Source organism: Ornithorhynchus anatinus, chromosome 16, assembly GCF_004115215.2.
Source record: "Ornithorhynchus anatinus isolate Pmale09 chromosome 16, mOrnAna1.pri.v4, whole genome shotgun sequence".
Taxonomy (NCBI): domain Eukaryota; kingdom Metazoa; phylum Chordata; class Mammalia; order Monotremata; family Ornithorhynchidae; genus Ornithorhynchus; species Ornithorhynchus anatinus.
In genome coordinates, this window is record NC_041743.1 from 247,467 (window position 1) to 265,261 (window position 17,795).

Below are 17,795 nucleotides of genomic sequence, written 5' to 3' on the forward strand. Positions count from 1 at the left end.
CCCCTCCTCATATTTCCCCAAAGTCCAAGCCTTTATCCTTGTCCTCGTTTCTCCTCTGCCGCCCGCCCTCCCCTCAAGGGGCCATAGCACCACCCAGGAGAGTTGCAGTCCCCAGAGCCCCTGCTAGTTTGGGGACGATGGAGGACACTAAGGGCTTTGGCAGAGGGGAGAATCACAGGGTAAACCTGACCCAGATCCTCCGGAGCACAGCTTAACCCAGGGTCTGGAGGGAACAGCTCTTTAAAAGGGCTCAGGTGGTCAAACTGAGGCCCTGACAGAGGGGCCACCTGTCTGCCCCCGGGGGGGGGGGGCAGTTGGTCTGCGAGCCACCTTGGAAGTACTAGATTTGAGGAGAATCAATGCCGTCCGTCACCCGCTGGCTCTAGTGCCTTCTGATGTCCCTGGGAGAGACAGAGGCCCGGGGGCGGGGGCTGAGCCAAGGCTGAACATTGCCCCAAGCTCTCTCATGACTTTCTGCCCTTGGTCTCCCACTGCCCCTGTGGAGACAGAGTCCCTGACTGGGAGAACAGAACCAGATGTGGGTGGGGGAGAGGGAGATGGAAGGGGGGCTGGAGTAGGGGCTGAACACAGCCCCAGGCTCTCAGGCCTCCTCTTCTTCCTTGCTGAGCTTCGCCACCTGCACACCCAGCTTGGGCCATACTGTGGCAGGGAGAAGGCAGCACTGAGAGGGTGGCTTGAGGCCACCCGGGGGACCACCCCAATCCAATGACCCACCACACTGGCCTGGTTCGGCTGCCCAGACCACAGGGCTTGGCTGCAAGCAGCCACATCCACCCCGAACCCTCATTCTTTGGGGGTCCCAAGGGCAGAGAGTGGGATTGGGAGGAGTGCCTCACCTTCTTCTCTTCCATCTTAGAAATATCCTCGGAGGCCCTGGTCTCCTTGGCAACGGTTTGGGACTTGGCCGATCCCTTTCCCCGGCCGGCTGGGGGTGGGGGTGGGGCCGGAACCACGGTGGGAATGTGGACCGAGGGGATGTCCAGTATCGCTTCTAAGTCTGCATCCTTCTCCTCTGGGAGAAAGAAATCTGCCATGTATGTGTGCAGCCCGCAAATAAATGTCCCCACAGTGGGCACACATTTCCCTCCACCCTGCAACTTGCCTCCCAGGCGGCTTCAACCCCACCAGTCCAGGCCTACCAGTCTGCCACCTGCCATGCCAGCTCCAGTTTAACCCGTTGCCTGGGTGCTTCAGATGAGAGTCACTAATAACAAAATGCCCAGCCTGGAAACTTTTGGTTCAGTCCTGCATCCAGGCAGGGTCTCTGCCCCTAGCAGGGAGGGGCGGCTGTCTCTCTTCCTGCTCCCGGGGAGGGTCTGTGTCCCATGGGAGTTTCTCTCCCTCAAGGCCATCCCATCCAGACCCTCATCCAGAAGTCCAGCCTGCTGTGCCCGGCGGGAGAGCAGGGGGCCACATTCCAGCCACCGTCGCTGAACGGCAACAAATCCGTGGACTCAAACCCTCAATTGGACAAGTCCTCCCTCAATCCAGAGATTCCCTGCACCCTGGAGGTGTGTGTGAGGGGGGAGGGGAGGCCGGTGCTCCTTGGCACGGGATAAAAAGCGGCCTCATGGCCTCGGGGGAGTGATGTCTCCAGATAATTGGAACTGGATGTACAGTCAGACAAACGGATCACCGCAGCCTACCCGGAGAAACGGCTAACGAAATGTTTTTCTAGTTTGAAGAATGCCTGGCCCAGGAATCGCCTTCTGATCCAGCAAGACTTTTGCTGTGGTGGGTGATTCCTTCGGTGGGGGACCAAACAGATTTTCTAATCGGCTTTTGGTGAAATCACATACTATTATTTTCTTTGCGGTTTGTCAGGCAATAGCTTCCAGTTGGAGAATGTGATTATTGAAAGCAGGAGAGAGAAACCCTTCAGCAGGCCTGCCCGGTGGTTTCTGAAGACTATCGTTCCTACACACAATGGGGATTTCCATAATGAGCTACAGGATTCACACAAAAATATTATTCCTTGGAAAACCAAGAGGATTTCTCAACAACTCTTGCTTTCCTGGGCATGAAGCAGCTGTCCTGTTTTCCTGGACCGGCCAGGAAGGTGAGAACAGCTTCGTCTGTGGAAAGCGTAGTCTGTTTTTGGAGCCGGTGAGAGGCCGCAAGCTCTCCAGCACAAACTCACCCCCGAAGGACAGTGAAACTCTGAGGCCGGATCAGAGCTGAGTGATCCCGCTGTGTCAGGGCAACGGCAGCGGCAGCCAGAAGGAAAGATTGGCAGGCGGGCAGACTCACCCATTGCCCTTGCGACTCACCTGGAGTTGCCCCGCTGGGGCCGTGGCAGCTGATGGACAGATGGATACCATTGTCCAAGGTGGCAGAGAAGGACCCAAACTTGCTGACGCTTGCCTTATTCCGCTGGGGCCATCCTACGAGCAGCAGGGAGGACGGGGCAGATCTATATTAACCCAGCCCCAGAGGGGACCTGATTCCAGATCAGAACCACCTGCCCTATCAATGCCCATCACCCCTGCTCAGCTGTCGTGGTTCCCTGCATCATAGCATGAGGTCCTTTCTCTAGGTGGTTTTCAGGGAGAATGGGGAGCCCCGGCTGGCAGTGATAGCACCCACAAACTTGTCTCCAGAGAGAAGTTTGCAAGCACAAACTGTCGGCTTCTAAATTTCCCTCACAAGAAAGAGGGCAGGAGACTGTTTCCCCATTCTGCCACCCTGCTGCTTTACTTGTAAGAGTTCTGGGATCCAACTGCTCGCCTCTTGGAGACTCCAGACAAGCACCAGGCCCGTTTGTAGTCTCTCTCCAACTTTGCCCAGAGCTCAGTGGCAACCGGAAGGGGGGACCTCATGGCTGGAGGTCTCCACTGGTGCGAGGGAAGAGTCTGCCTGCAGGGACGTCCCCACGCAGGGGACCCATTCTGTCCCCCCAGCCCCGTATCCCATTCCACCGCCGGAGAGGAGGGCCCGAGTAGTTGGTGCCTGCACTGGGCCGGTTTGGGACAGGGCACATCTCTCCTTCCACTCCAGAAGTAGCTGGGCTTGGAACGTTGGGTGGGGGTGGCTCGTGGGGGAGGGCAGAGAAGCGAGGCGGCGGGAAGTTGAACCCCAGCTCATCTCCATCATCCCACAGGCACGTATCTATCAATCTGTCGATCGGGGCCCGGCACTAGGTGGTTATTGGAGTGGGTCCGGCTCACCTGGCTCGGGGGCCGGCTCTGGGTCCTCGCCCACCTCGGCCAGATTTCTCTTGGGGTCGATGATGTGGACAAAGAAGTGGTGCTTGTCTTTGGTCACTTTCACTTTCACAAAAGTCGCTCCTAGGGAATCGCAGACAGTCGGGGCCATGGGCTCAGGGGTGGGGCAGGGCTCTCCCGAGGGGGTCGGAAAGCCTGGTCCCTGGCTGACTGAGGGAAGAGCAGTTGATGCCTTTGTTGCTCTGTTGCAGCCGCTCTGTGGTAAAAACGTCCGATTGATCGATCGATCCAAGGGCCTGCAGAATTCCCAACTGACTCTGGCTTCTGTGCTCTCTTCCCCCATAGAGTGGATGCTTCCCACCTCCCACTCCCACCTCCACTCCCTCCTGCCCAGGGCCACTTTTGCTGCCGATGCTGGGATCCCAGCCATTGCACCGCCACTCTGCCCCAGGGTGGAAGCGGGCTGGTTAGACAGCAGGAGGTGACCCGACTTGGGAGGTTGCAGCCTCTCGACGCCAGTCTGAAACGCTGGTGATGGCTCCTGGCCAGTCTGGGAAGGCACAACTGCCCTTCACCACCCAGGGATGGATGGGGCCACGGAGACCCGTGGTCTCCCTACCTCCCAGCGCGCCTTGGGGACCCGAGGTCGCCTCGCCTCCCAGCATACCTTTGGTGAACTCTGTCTTTTCCACTTGAATCTGCCCACCGTCGGCGGGATACAGGAACTGGCTAGAGCCGGACACGTGCACGGGGACCTCCCCCATATTGTAGCCATGGAACTTGGGGAGAGAAGGTCACACGGGCCTCGCTGAGGTGCGGTCTGGCCTGGCGCCACCCGGCTGACGTGGGAGGGTGGAGAGGGCTTGGCTCTGAAGTGGGCAGGTGGGGACTCGGGCCCCGATGTGGACGGGTGGAGACAGCTTGGGGCCTGTCACCGCCGGGTGTGTGGGCAGAAGGATAGGGCCCAAGAGAAAACTCCCTCTTCCCTGGGGAGCCACCAAGATTTTCCCCAGAGACAACAAAACCCAGCAGGCGCCTTCATCCTGCTTGCGATTGCGAGGCCAAGTCCCTGTGGCAAACCCTCTGCCCGCAGTCACTATGCCTCGGTCTCATGTATCTCACCTCCCACTGCTCGCCCACGCCCTGCCTCTGGCCTCCCTCTTCATATAACAATAATAATAATGATGGCATTTGCTAAGTGCTTACTATGCACTTAGCATACCTACCTCTGTTGGTATGATAAGGGCTCAATAAATACCATTGATTGACTGATTGATAGACTGATCTAGGCTCCGCTGGGCATGCTCACACTGCTGCTCGCCCCGGGCCGAGGTCACGCGAGGGGTCTCACCGGGTACGTCTTCCCCAGCTCGGTGGCGATGGCAGGGCAGGGGGCCTGCTCCGGGGGCTGGGAGGTCCTGACGACGTCTTCGTGCGTCCTCTCCCTGGAGGACAACTTCTTCTGAAGCGCCTTGGAGTACTTGCTCTCCGAGGGGCTCGGCGGCTCGGGGGCCAAGCCTTTCTTCTTCACGGGGGATTTGCCCTTCTTCTCCGCCTTTTTCTCTTCCTTCCAGCGCTCTTCTTCTGCCAACCGGTCTTGTTCTTCCTTCCAAGCCTGTCAACAGTCAGCATGTTGGGTTCACAATCTCTCCATTCCCTGCATCGCCGCGGCACCGTGGCTTGTCAGGGACCCTCCCTCTGGCACTGGGGTCACTTGAGGCCTTCGGGGCAGGCCATCCAAGAGGGGCCTCTGAAGACACAAGACTCCCTCAACCCCTGCTCCCCTCTGCCCCCTTCACCAGGGACACTGCCCCGGTCTCCATGTCCTCTGCCCCCCGGGCCTCCTCTGAGAAATAGTGACTGGGCGGGAAGCCCAGGGTGGGGAAGGGACTTAGGGCTTGGGAACCCCCTGGGGGTATCAGGGGCTTGGGCAGTGAGGCTCCAGCCTGACCAGTCAGGGGTGGGCCAAGGGCAACCAGTTTCCCCAGCCTCGACAGGGTCCTGCCCATAGACCAGACTGAGCTTGGGCCTAGATGAACACCCTGCCGGCTCTGCGTGAGAACAGGGGGCTCGTTGTTCTTCCCCGAAACCACTTTTCAACCATATGAGCCAACCTCCTGTCCCCAGGCAGTTGGCATCGCCAAGCACCCCACCGCGATGGCCACTCCCTCCTGCCATCAGACCAAACCCGGGTCCCTTTCCGCCCCTTGCTGCTTGGGGAGGAGGCCCGGTCGCGGTCCCCGGGAAGTCTCTGTTACCCAGCTTACTGTAGCCCCTGTTCCCCTTCCCCAGCTGAGCGAGGGGGCGGCGGAGGCTGAGAAGCAGGATCCCAGAGTCCCGGTCCTATTTCTGCCCTGTTTATGTGACCCACTTGAGGCCTCAGTTTTCCCCACGGCTCCTGGCCCTTGGGTTGCTGGGGGGCGAGATCAAGCCTAGCTGAGGGGTGTCACGCTGACCCAACTGGCCCCTGCCTCCCCTTCCCTCACCCTAGTGGCCACAGCCAGAGCTGTTGGGAAACCAGAAGGGAAGGGAGGAAGCTCAAGTGACCCCGACTGCCCAGCTGAGGGTGCGCTCCAGGACAGAGGGCAGAGGGGCTCATCTGGGCACCCACGAATGGACCCTGAGCCCAAGAGAGGGGCCGCCGCAGGAAGGTGCTTGTGGGTAGGGCTGGTCTGTCCCAATTTACCTTGAGGGAGTCCTCGCGGATGAACAGGTTCTGCTCTACGAAGTGCTCAGTTATCTCCTCCACTCTACTGCTTGTTTTCAAGCCTGTAAGTGCAGGGTGGCGAAGGGCTTCATGACCCACCCAGCCTGCTGTGGGCCAGACCATGTTCTCTGGACCCCCCGTACCCCCGAGGGAGGGTGCCCAACAAGGGCCGTGGCCACAGGCGAGGGAGGTGGAGGAGAAGCTGTGTGTTGGGGGCCACCTTCTGGAGGGCTGTGAGCTGGAGGGTGGTCCCTGTGGGGTGGTTGCTTGGTCCATTCAATAGTATTTATTGAGCACTTACTATGCGCAGAGCACTGTACTAAGCGCTTGGAATGAACAAGTCGGCAACAGATAGAGACAGTCCCTGCCGTTTGACGGGCTTACGGTCTAATCGGTCAGGGCGTCTTTGCTAGAAAGGAGCAGGGGCCCACAGGTACCCACTTTTCGATTTTTTGAGGGAAGCGGGAGGATGGGCCAAGGAGACTGTGACTGTCTTGCCCATGCCGGGCAACTGTTGACCCCGTGCCGCTGCCTCCAGGTCCCGTGTCATCTTCTCTTCCTGGTACGTGGCTTCTTCCTTTGTGGTCCATTCTTCAATGGAGCTTGCCACGAGTTCCAGATAGTTCCTGTAAAGGAAATCCTTCTTGGGGACCAAGATTCAGGCTTTCCAGCCCAGGTTCCCAGAGTTTCCATCTGGAGTAATAATAATAATAATTGTGTTATTTGCTAAGTGCTTAATACGTGCCAGGCATTGTCCTAAGTGTCGGGGTGGATACAAGCAAATTAGGTTGGATACAGCCCCATCTCATCTGGGGCTCACAGTCTCAATCCCCAATTTACAGATGAGGTCACTGAGCTCAGAGAAGTGAAGTGACTTGCCCCAGGTCACACAGTAGACAGGTGCTGGAGCCAGGATTAGAAACCATGACCCTCTGACTCCCGGGCCCAAGCTCTATGCCATGCTGCTTTTCAATGGAGTCATAGATGCCCCAGGAGAACCAGAGGGCCTATAGCTCTGCCTGTAGCCGGCCCTCTGCCTGCATCTGGTGAGCAACCCTGAAGCCCCAGGCTAGCTCAAAAAGCACAGTATTCCACAAGCCCGGACCCTTTGGTCAAAAACCTGGAGCGGGAGCCAAATCCCTACTTTGTCCAGTGATCCCAGTGACCCAAGGCCCTGTCTGATGCTTCCCGGAGAGACCCGGAGGAACTGCCACGCGGCTGCGACCAAGGGCTGGGATCCCCCTAAAACTGCCCCTAGGGAGGGAAACCAGTTGCCCTCCCACCCATAACCTGGAGAACAGCCCGGACTGGCTGGCTTGAGCAGGGCAGGATGCAGCCTATCTCAGTACATCCAGTTTTTCCTTCACCCCACAGAATGAAAACTCAAGCCTGGTTTCTCCTCTTCCCATGTGTTCTCTGGGGAGCCCTGTAACCTTCTCCAGGGCTCCTTCACCCTCCCCCACCAGCAGCAGACTTTTGGGGGACTGGTGACAGGCACAGGAAGTTCACAGGAGATTTCACATATTTATTTACCTGTCTTCTGGTCCCTTCAAACCCCGGCCATCAGAGGTTGTGACAGTGATTCTTTCTCCCGAACAACCAGTCGCAAATGACTGGTGCCTGTCGGTCTCCTGTGCTAGACTTATTTGCACATATTTACTCAACTGTACTTTCCCTTGGGCTCAGTACAGTGCTGGGCCCCACAGAACCAGACGCTTCTTGGTTTCCATCAGGGCCTCCCACGGTCCGGCCCCCGCGGGCCATCATAGTCCACTGGCCGTACCGGCCCCCGGCCGGCCCAGGACCACCCGGGTCCCCTAGCACGGGAAGCCGGACGTGGGTGAAAATGGCATCACCTGAAGCCGACGTTCGAGTGGAGGGCCACAGCCCAGGACTCTCGACTCTGGAGTTTTGGACTCATGGGGTTGTGGAGGACGAGGAGCAAAGAGCTGTCTTGGCTGTAGTAATAGGAGTCGACACATCTGAACTGTAGCACTGCATCCTGCAGAACCTGGATATGGGAACGGACACAGAGCCAGGATCTCTCAGCTGGATTGGGCAGTGCGGGCCCAGACCCGAGGGGCCTCAACCTGGCCCCCACTACCCTCTCTGTGGAACAGAGACACCCAAAAGCCAGAAGTGGCGGGTGAAGCCGTGCCCCTCTCCTGAGGGGCCCTGCTGCCAGTAGGGCAGCAGGCATTGGGGAGAGGGACCCCCACCTGGCTGGCTCTCTGAAAGCCCACAGAGGCAAGGGAAAGGGGGCAGCCTTCACCCCTTCCGACGACTCCCCTTCCCTCCCCAGTGTGGGGAAGGGAGAAAGGAGGGACAAAGTGGAGCATGTGGAGAAGATCATCATAGGACAGGCCCCTCCCTGGCGTCACTGTGGATATCACAACCCTGGCTGAGGCCACTGAGGCAGCCCCCTGGGAACCTCGATGCACTGCCCCAAGGTGAAGGTGGTGGGGTTCAGAACAGGGGAGCAGATGGGCTGCATCTGGGGAATTCTGGAGGGCAGAGGCCTTGTGGTCCTGGAAAACGCTTACAGCAGTACTGATCCCATGCCCGGTGTCTGGGCGTCCCCTTTGGCAGCTTAGCCACTAGGTTGCCATCTGGACCCCCCGGTCCCAGAGCGTGCCTCCAGGCGCCCAACACAGAGACCCTGAGTCTCGGCGCCACAATCTCGCAGCCTGTTGGACTGTCCCCACCACCAATACACTCAAACAAGGTGCAGGGCGTTGCAACCTGCCTGGGCCCATCTTTGAGATGCAGCCTGTGACCCTATGGGAAACACTTCCCATCCGCTCACTGGGAGCAGGATGGAGAATCCAGGGAAGTGTCCCAGTGATGCCCTTTGGGAATGATGACTGGATTCCGGAAGCACCCATTCTGGACACCAGCCTCTTGGTAATAACCACCCTCGAGCAGTCTGAGCCTGGAGGCAGAGGGGAAGGGTCCGGCCTGCCTGAAGCTGAAGCCAAGCCCCCTCCGAGTTCAGAGTCCGCTTACGGAATGGAGGCCACCACTCTCCCCACCTTGATAATAACTGTAATATTTGTTAAGTGTTTACTACGTGCCAAGCACTGTACCGAGCGCTGGGGGAGATACAAGATAATCAGATCCCACGTGGGGCTTACAGACTAAGTAAGAGGGAGAACAGGCACTGAATCCCCACTTTGCAAATGAGGGAACTGAGGCACAGGGAAGTGAAATGACTTGCCCAAGGTCTTACAGAAGACAAGAGGCAGAGCTGGGATTAAAACCCAGGTCCTTGGACTCTCAGGCTTGTGCTCTTTCCACTAGGCCATACTGCTTCTCACCTCAAAACCTTATTAAAATCACATTTCCCCCAAGGGGCCTTTCCCTTACTGTGTTTTATTTCCCTTATTGGTCCTCTCTTCCGCGTCCCCTAGACACCTGGGGATGCACCCCTTAAGCACTTTGATTTCCACCCCCTTCCGACAACACTTTCGTACGTATCCGTCAGTAGTTTATTTTAATGTCTGTCTCCCCCACAAGTCTGTAAGGCCTTTGAGGGCAGGGATTGTGTATACATACGCTATTGTAATCTCCCAAGTGCTTAGTACAGTGTTCTGGGCACAGTGAGTGCTCAGTAAGTACCACTGATTGATTGACCGGGGAAGCCCAGTTTCAAACAGTAAACTGTGGGTGAACACTGACAAAACCCAGAGACATCACATGAGGGGCAGAGTCATCGGTGAGGCCCAGCCCACGGCCACACACATGGATACACAGACACGCAAGCAGCCATGCACATGACCACCCACACATGTCAACATGAGTCCAATCTCTACCCACCCCAAGAGGTAAAGGGTCCAGGGCTTTCACACATCCACACGGTCGGTGCCCCAACTGTCAGACAGTGGACCGGTGGGCAAGATAGGCGGGGCAAGGTTCACGGGGTCAGGTGGGTGGGGTCACGTGGGGTGATAAGTAGGTAGGGTGAGGTTCGTGGGGTCAGATGGGCCAACTGGGTGGGATGGAAACAGCTGGCCTGCGGGAATCTGTTGGTCATGTATCGCAAACCCTTTCAAACTTCCTGGCCCCAGGTGTGCTGACTGCCCCTCTTCCCCTCTGCCCCTCGCAGCCGATACCCACCTGGAGGAGGATACGGGGCTTGAGATGTTCAGAGAAAGTCCAGTCGCTCAAGCAGCGCTGCTGGCTGCTTTGTATGTCTTCTATGTCCACCTCCACACTCACTCCCTGCTCAGAAACCTCAGACACCATAGGAACAAGATGCAAATTTCAGGCTGGAAGGACATCTGACCATACCAAATATTCTTGGACTTCACCGACTGACTAAAATCCAGTGGGCACAAGGCCGGAATGGGTAACCCTGCCTTGCGTGAATCCAGATGGCAACATTTTAGTCGAGGATCTGCTGCTGCTGCTGCCGCTGCTGCCAAAAAGCCTGGGCCTTTGACTTTTTTATGGGCAACATAATCTAAATATTTTCATTGTTAGGTTACACTCCTCTGGGTCCTGGAAGCAATTACCGGCAGGTTTTCCCAGCCCCCTCCAAGGCAGCGCGGCCCTCCACTGAGCGCTCGGGCTGTATGGCGGGCAGGTGTTGGCGAGGGCCCCAAGACCCCCGTGCTAGGAGAGGGAGAGGGGGCCTGAACTCGCAGAGAGTTCGTCACGGCCCGGGGAAAATTAACCGTTTCGATGCCCGAGGCCGCAGTGGCCCGGTGAGCTCCTCGGTGATGGGCCTCGAAGTCCCGAGTGGATCGACCAACAGCCCCAGAGCTGCCCCACAGAGCCTGCCCACGTCTCCAGGGATTCTCCCTGTGGGGGAAACAATCTTACCCATCTTCCGGATGGCCCGGTCGGACCGTCCGCTTCTCCGCCGGCCCCAGTGGCCTCGGATTCTAGAGAGGAAGCACAGTCAGATCATATCCTGCGGTGCTCGTACTGAGGTGAGGAGGGCTGGTGCTGAGCTGGGCCTTTCCTGGGTAGCATGGAGGCTGCTGCCCGGCCCCAGCTTTTGCCCTAGTTCTGCCCAACCTGCCAGCCGGTGGAAGGTGGCTCCATACCCGGAAGCGTCTCCCGGGAGCCTGCGGTGGGTGCCGCCAACCGCCGGCCCTCCCCCAGGCCTGGGTGCTGGGATCATGTTAGTCCCCCCGCCACGTCCCAATCTACACCTGCTACAACATTAGGCCTTCTTGGCTCCTCACGGCCCCTCCGGCGAAGAGACCAGGCAACCCCACCAGAGGACCTGAGGAAAACGGGGAGGCCCTCTCTTCCAGAGCAGCCGGGCAGGAGACCAGAGAGGCCAAATGAACCAGGCCTCTCAAAGGACATGGATAGGGGGCTGTAAGAGACTGAGGTTTTCTTCCTGTGGGACCCAACCACTTTGCATCGCCAGAGTGGAGCCTCTCCAAAATCTTCTGGGTCTGGTGGGAGGTGGGGTGGTCCGGGAATGAGGGACTCAGCAAGCGAGCCATTTGAATCATTTGGAGGAGGGGCTGCTCCCCTGACTTGGCAGTGACCCTCACAAAGGCCACGCAGATCAGGCAGACCTCATAACTAACACCTCCGGGAGACCTGAAACAGCAAGTCCGCCAACCGCTCCCCAGAATCCCTTTCAAACTTGGCTGTGGCAGCGGCGCGGAGGGGGAAGTTGTGCCTTTCCTGGATGAGTTCTTTCAGAGCTACGCAGGAAGAGAGTGACTGTCCTCCTCCACGAGAGACCCAGCAAAGCACAACCATGCCCAAGCTTGGTCTCCTGGAGCCCCAGGCTCTGGGTGGGAAGATGGGGAAGAGAAGGCAGCTTACATTCAGTTAGGACAAGTGGGACTCTTCCTGGGATATTGAAGAGCGTTGGCTTACTGCAGAAGTTTCATTTTTGAAAGAAATGAATGGCAGCAACTGGAAAAGGACACAGTGGGCTTTCCTGGGCACACCAACTGGAGAACGTCTGGTTCCTGGCAGAGCTGCCTAAGGCAATGGAGGGCAGCAGGAAAAGGGGCTGTGACAGCTCCAAGTGGGGCAGACTTGGAGAGTTCCCACCCAAAATAGGGCATCGACGCTGCTGGGAGTGTCCGGCTTCTAATGGCCTTTGCTGGGGCAGGCCTTCAGGCCGGCAGCCAGTGTACCTTGCAATGGACTGAGGCTAGGACGGGGACCCTACTAGACACTCTGTGTGGGACACTTTGCCTCAGACAAAAAGTAGAAAAGCCCAATTCAGTCCAAGGTAGAGATGGACAGTGCCCAGGCGGACCCTCCATCTGAGTCTTCCATGTCCCGGGCCCATCAGGTCCGGGGGGCAGCAGGCGTAATGTGTCGTTTCCCATCTGTTGTGCGGCTTGCCAGGTGCCCCGGGAAGGCGAGGCTCCCCATTGAGCCACACTATTCTCGGGGGAAAGAAACCTTCCAGTAAGACAAAATCCTCTCTGAAAATGGGCACTGGCCATTCATCTCGTCAGTCAAAGGGAGTCAGAAGAAAGACGGTTTTAAGATCGATCTGAACCCTTGATTTAAGAGTCGAGTCAGAAAGAATCCCAACTTTCTCGGTGATTTCTTCCCTGGACCGTGTAAGCCCCTGACAGTGTGATTCAGTAGTTTTTGACACATCTGGCAATGAGTGCCTTCCCATCCCTTTGAAAAACAGCTTTCCTAATCTGTTTTCCTTTAGAGATAACAAGATCCCTCTGCCAAGCAGGCCCTAAAAAGAATAATCCAATGGTCTCTGGCGATCGGGCCTCAGGTTTTTCATATAAATATCCAATCGGTCTGTCAAGGTCCAGACCCCGGCCTCAGCTGGAAACTCAATGCACTTCCTTGCCTGCATGGCCGGGGGTTTTCCCTTGGCTGAGCTGCTTGATGGGGGACTTTGAAGTGGGCCGACTTTGGGGGGCGGAGGGAGGGCCCCTCCATGGAGCTGGATGATGCGTATCCGAGGAGGCTTCCGGGGACCTTGCGACGCATCCGATTATCAGGCGCCTGGCCCGAGGTTGGCAGAGAGACCCGCCTCACCCCTCACGATTGTTTCCGGAAAGTAGGATTGGGTGGGTCGAGGTGGAAAGTCTCCCAGTGGATGAAGTGAGAAATCTGCCTTGGAGCTGGGGAAGCAGGAACATCAGCTGGTCCCCCTCGCTGGCCCACAGGCCCGAGGTGCAGTCCCGGGGAAGAGAAGCGTCCACTCTCACGAGGTTGCTCAGTTTCTGGACTTGAGCCAAAGGAGGGGGTGATCGGGGATGCAGACGGCTCTCCGCGGGGCTCATCCTGGGAACCCCGGGCTGCCGGCCCCGATGGCCGATGCCGCCAATGCCCCAGACGGACTCATGCTCAACCCCTCCTCTCTCTCCACTGCCCTCATCTCAGCCTGCTCCCACCATTCCTGCCCAGAGGGCCACACTTTGACCCAGCCCCAGTGTGCCACTGACATTCGAGAACCATCCCTTCCCCTTGGTCCTCCCAGCTCTACGGCCTTATTAGAAGCACATCTACTCCAAGAGGCCGTCCCCAACTAAGCCCTCATCTCCCCTTCTCCCTCTCCCTTCCGCATCGCTCTTACATTTGGATGTGTACCCTTTAAGCTCTTGATATTCATCCCACCCTCGACCCCATGGCACTTATGGACAGATTTATAATTTACTTATATTAATGTCTGTCTCCCACTCTAGACTGTAAGCTCCTTCTGGGCAGAGAACGTGTCTCCCAACTCAGGTGTACTGTACTCTCCAAACACTTAGTTTGGCCCCTTCCCAAACGCTTAGTACAGTATTCTGCAGACAGTAAGACATCAATAAACACAATGGGTTGATTGATTTCTCACCTACAAGCCCGGAACCAGGCTGTTGTCTGCTCCCGCTGTCCAGCAAGGCTGGCCCGCCACACTGCAAGCCCTCCTCGATGTTGCCACCTAGGTCGGGGGAAGATGACCGGACAGACAGGCAGACAGATGGTAAGGCAGGCCCTCACCTTGCAGCCTCAGGGACACACCCAAGTTACGCTGGAGTCACTCCCTTTCCCTTGGTCACCCCGCCTTTTGACAGCCCTTTCCCGGCGGCACCTGGGGTTTGGCTCTTCTCCTCTGGCTTCCTGGCCACTGGCGGCTTCCTCCACATCTTTCGAGCAAACATCTCAGGGCGGTCCCACGGGATGCAGGCAACCTCGGAGTCCAACCTGGGCATTATCCCGGAACTCTCCAACTTCCCTTCTCCATCCACCGTGGTGAGCCTCAGGCTCTCCAAAGCAAACACCTTCAAGGCCCATTGCACCTCGCTCCAGCTCAGGAATTCTGGAACACAGGCCAAGCGGACTGTGGGTGAGGGCTCTTTGGCCTTCCGCCCCAGCTGAGGCCAGAGAAGCCAGGATCTGTCCGGGCAGCCCCTGGGTCCATTGGTCACAAGGCCTCTGGGCCCATGGCTCTCCCGGTGACTGCTCTCCCCGGTCCCCAGCTACCTCGCGCAGACACATCGGCTCAGGCAGGTGGGAATGAGGTCCGAAACTGAATTTTGAAAAAAAATCCCACCCCAAACGCTCCTGAGCGGCAGAAGTTCCATCAGTTGGGATTCCCTGATCTGCATCAGGCCTGGCCACTCTACATCTTTAGTAACTGGCCTGGGTGCCCACCTCACCAGAATCCTGAACTGTGTTTGCCCCCTGGTAACAGTACATTATCCACCGGACCCACACACCAGGCAGGGACCTCCAACTCCAGGGGTGCTGCCTGAGAAGCCACCTTGGCTCTCTCCTTTTCCAGATCAGGCATCAGTCAAGTGTCCCCAGGCTCCGGCTGCCCATAGCCCTTCAACCCCAACTCCCCTCAAACAGGCACTCGGCATCGGGAGCGGGCAGGTGTGCTGGAGGGGGAGGTACAGGCATGGATGGAGAAGTCATTCTCTTACTCACCGTTGGGGCAGAAGTGCTTGAGCTCGTGAATGGCAGCCAGGAGCATGGGGTCGGTGCCCGCAGGCGGCAGAGGAAACTGGAGGCGCTGCCACAGAGGAAGCTTGGCCTGCATTTCTCGCTCAATTTGTACAGGGTCAAAATCCTCCTGGGCCTGGGGCAGAATGGCAAGACGAGAATCCCATCAGACATCCCGGACAGGTCAGGCTGCTGAGCCTCTTGGAGATGTGTAGAAGGGCAAACAACCCCTCCAGTCCCCCAGCTCCTGCTCTGCTCCTCTGGCCTGGGGAAGCAGGGTGAGCAGGGAGGACAGATTCTCCTCCCTGTCAGTTTTTCCTAGCAGGGCAAGCAGAACACATTCCTTTTTACTCCAACATCTGCCAGCCACCCTCCTATCCTTGCTCCTCCCCTCCTGCCCGCCCCTTGCCATGGGTCAATGGACTTCAGTCTTTTTCTTCCCCTACCCATCCCAGGGTTCTAAAACATTCAGAGGAGGGGAGAGTGAGAAAGGGGTACCTCCATTCACCCTTTATACCTTTATTTGTACCCTTTATTCACCCTTTCTGCCTCACACCACTCCCCGTTATACTGTAAGCTCCTTTTGGGCAGGAAATGAGTCTACTAACTCTGTCATAGAGTACTCTCCCAAGTGCTTAGTACGGTGCTCCACACCGTATTACTAAATAAATATGATCAATTGATTGCTCTTCTGCTGCCTTGGGTCTCCGGGGGCCCCGAGGGTCCACAAGCCACTCTTGCCTCGGTTGTAACGGCAGAGGGGTGAGAGGGTAGCATTCAGGGCCCCCAGCCATGCACCTCCCACCCCAGGTATTGCTTGTCAATGAGGCAACGTCTGGCCCAATCAGGAGGCTCACCTCATCCAGAGTGGTCTTTGACCAGTCAGCGATTAGTATCACTCCACTAGGGACCTGGGAATTCCAATCTGCCCACCCTGGACAACCAGACTGGAATCCCCTGGGTCTCCCGCCCCAGCTCCCTGAGGTCTCCTGTCGGCACCAGCTGGAGAAGGAGTCCCGGCAGCTGTACCTTTAACACGTGCTTCTTGTGGGCCTCCGCGTCATGGTGATTCAGCAGGAGGGGGCGCGGAGAGGGCGCAGCCTTCTGCTCCCCTTCCCTGGCTGAGAACGTGGCCAGCAGTGCCTGAGGGACAAGGATGGCCAGTTGGAGCGAAAAGACCCGTGACCCGGGGTTCTCAGGAGAACTGCGGGCGCCTAATGAACCGACCTGCTTCTCCGTCTCAGTGAAGCACAGGTCAGGCAGGATGGAGGCAATGTGAGAGGCCACCCTGTGATCCAGCCCGTCGGCCCGGGGGACTGGCTCTCGCAGACTTGGGGGAAGAAAATCCTCTTCAGAGGCCACAACCTAGAGTGACACACGTCGGAAAGAGCCATGTGGCAGAAGCCAGTGGGAATCCTGGACATGGATGAAGCTGGGACTCCCTGGGTTCAGTGGGTTCTTCCCCTGCCCATGTGAGGCCCACACTGGAAATGCAGGCGAAGATGGTCCAACCAGGCTCCCTAGCCAGAGGCGCCCGCAGCCAGTGTGGCCCTCGGAGGACCACAGCCGGGACCACCACCCCATTGCTGGGGTCCCAAAAGGCTGACCAGATCTTCTCCCACATGAAGCCACCAACTCCGGGGCCTGGTGGGGATGGGAGTAGGGGGGAGAGGGTCATCTGAGGCCTCAGAGACCTGCCTTCCCTCTCTGTTACTTCCCCTCTTCTTCCCTCCATCCTCTCTTCTCTCCCCTCCAACGCAGGAGAAGGGATGTCAGTAGTGGGGAGGTGGGGAAGGCTGAGGGAGAGATGGGTAGGTTTGAGGAGAAGTGAGGAGGAGCAGAGAAAGGTAGAGAAGGCCAGGAGGAGTGGAGAGGGGTGGGTGAGGCATGGAGAGTGGGGGTGTTGGCCTGGACTGCTGACAGCCAGTGACAGCCTCCGCCGGGTCACAAAAGGCGGGAAGCAGTGCCTCACCGTCGGGCCGGAGATTCCCTCTCCTTGCCCTGGGCCCAGCTCTGCTCACCTGCTCCAACACACAGTGTAGCAACAGTGGCACTGAGATCAACTCTTCAGGGACCCGGCTCATCAAGTCGTTGTAATATCTCATGTCTACGCTGGTGGCGAGGCTGGGCCCGGCTCCTGGACAACACAGAGAGTCCGCCCCAACCCTCCCCGTCGTGGGCAGGGCAGGGCAGAGCAGGGAGGGGAAGGGTAGGGCTGGGATGACCCTGCTGGCCACTGCTGGGGTAGTCTCACCTCAGAGCCCAGGCCCGGCCAGCGGGCCTGGAAAAGATCTCCATACCTGCTGGGGGAAGGAATGCAGACAGCTCTTCGATGTGGGCTTTCTTCTTCACGGGGAACCCCGACCCAGCTAGTGGCACCTAAGGGGGCACCCAGAAGAATGACTCTGAAGTGCGGGTACTTTGACTGGGTTTTCACTGGTTAGCGGTAGTTTTCACAGGGGATGAGGGATGGGAGCAGAGAAGGCCCGGGGGCTCTGGAGCCTTGGAAATCTTACAGCTGGAAGTGCTGCTCAGCCTCTGGTGCTGCCCCTAGGTCGGGGGTGAGGCGGGGGGCAGGAGCAGGATAGTGCTGGGAGCACGTGGCCACTCAGAAAATATGTCCACTTGATAGAAAAATGCTGCCTGGCCTCCAGGGGTGGGGGAAGAGGGCACTTCCCCCAGAGAGACACACCAGTGGGACACACCGTAACAATCAGAAAACAATGACACTGACTATGAAGATACACAGTGAATCCATCGGACACAGTCCGTGTCCCAACCTGGGCTCACAACCTATCCTATCTAACTCCAGTGTAGGATAGTCAGTCAGACTGACTGACTGGCTGTTGGGTCTAAATGAATTTGGCTTTTGAGAGACCAAGGGTCCCAGCTGAAGGGATATAGGTGTTTGAGTTTCTCTCCACTGCCCCTGCCCTCCCAGCCCCTCCCCAGTTATACCCAGACCACCTGAGCTCAACTCTCTTCTCCTCCAATTCCTTCTCGCTGCCCCATCC

The 17,795-nt window shown here is 57.8% G+C and overlaps 1 protein-coding gene across 5 annotated transcripts in view; it reads right to left on the bottom strand.

The window, feature by feature from the left end:
• SPAG17 (sperm associated antigen 17) overlaps positions 1–17,795 on the bottom strand; it is an 80,619-nt gene that overhangs the window by 19,544 nt on the left and 43,280 nt on the right. For all 5 annotated transcript variants that reach the window (XM_029080227.2, XM_029080231.2, XM_029080226.2 and 2 more), the window contains 17 exons: positions 17,082–17,160; positions 16,803–16,918; positions 16,009–16,146; positions 15,811–15,924; positions 14,767–14,917; positions 13,925–14,152; positions 13,688–13,774; positions 10,717–10,778; positions 10,009–10,125; positions 7,749–7,903; positions 6,334–6,518; positions 5,872–5,954; positions 4,537–4,800; positions 3,853–3,964; positions 3,189–3,308; positions 2,292–2,405; positions 858–1,033 (listed from right to left, as the gene is read on the bottom strand). In XM_029080227.2, the coding sequence (XP_028936060.1) occupies positions 858–1,033; positions 2,292–2,405; positions 3,189–3,308; positions 3,853–3,964; positions 4,537–4,800; positions 5,872–5,954; positions 6,334–6,518; positions 7,749–7,903; positions 10,009–10,125; positions 10,717–10,778; positions 13,688–13,774; positions 13,925–14,152; positions 14,767–14,917; positions 15,811–15,924; positions 16,009–16,146; positions 16,803–16,918; positions 17,082–17,160 (2,301 nt within the window). The remainder of the gene's footprint in view (positions 1–857; positions 1,034–2,291; positions 2,406–3,188; positions 3,309–3,852; positions 3,965–4,536; positions 4,801–5,871; positions 5,955–6,333; positions 6,519–7,748; positions 7,904–10,008; positions 10,126–10,716; positions 10,779–13,687; positions 13,775–13,924; positions 14,153–14,766; positions 14,918–15,810; positions 15,925–16,008; positions 16,147–16,802; positions 16,919–17,081; positions 17,161–17,795) is intronic.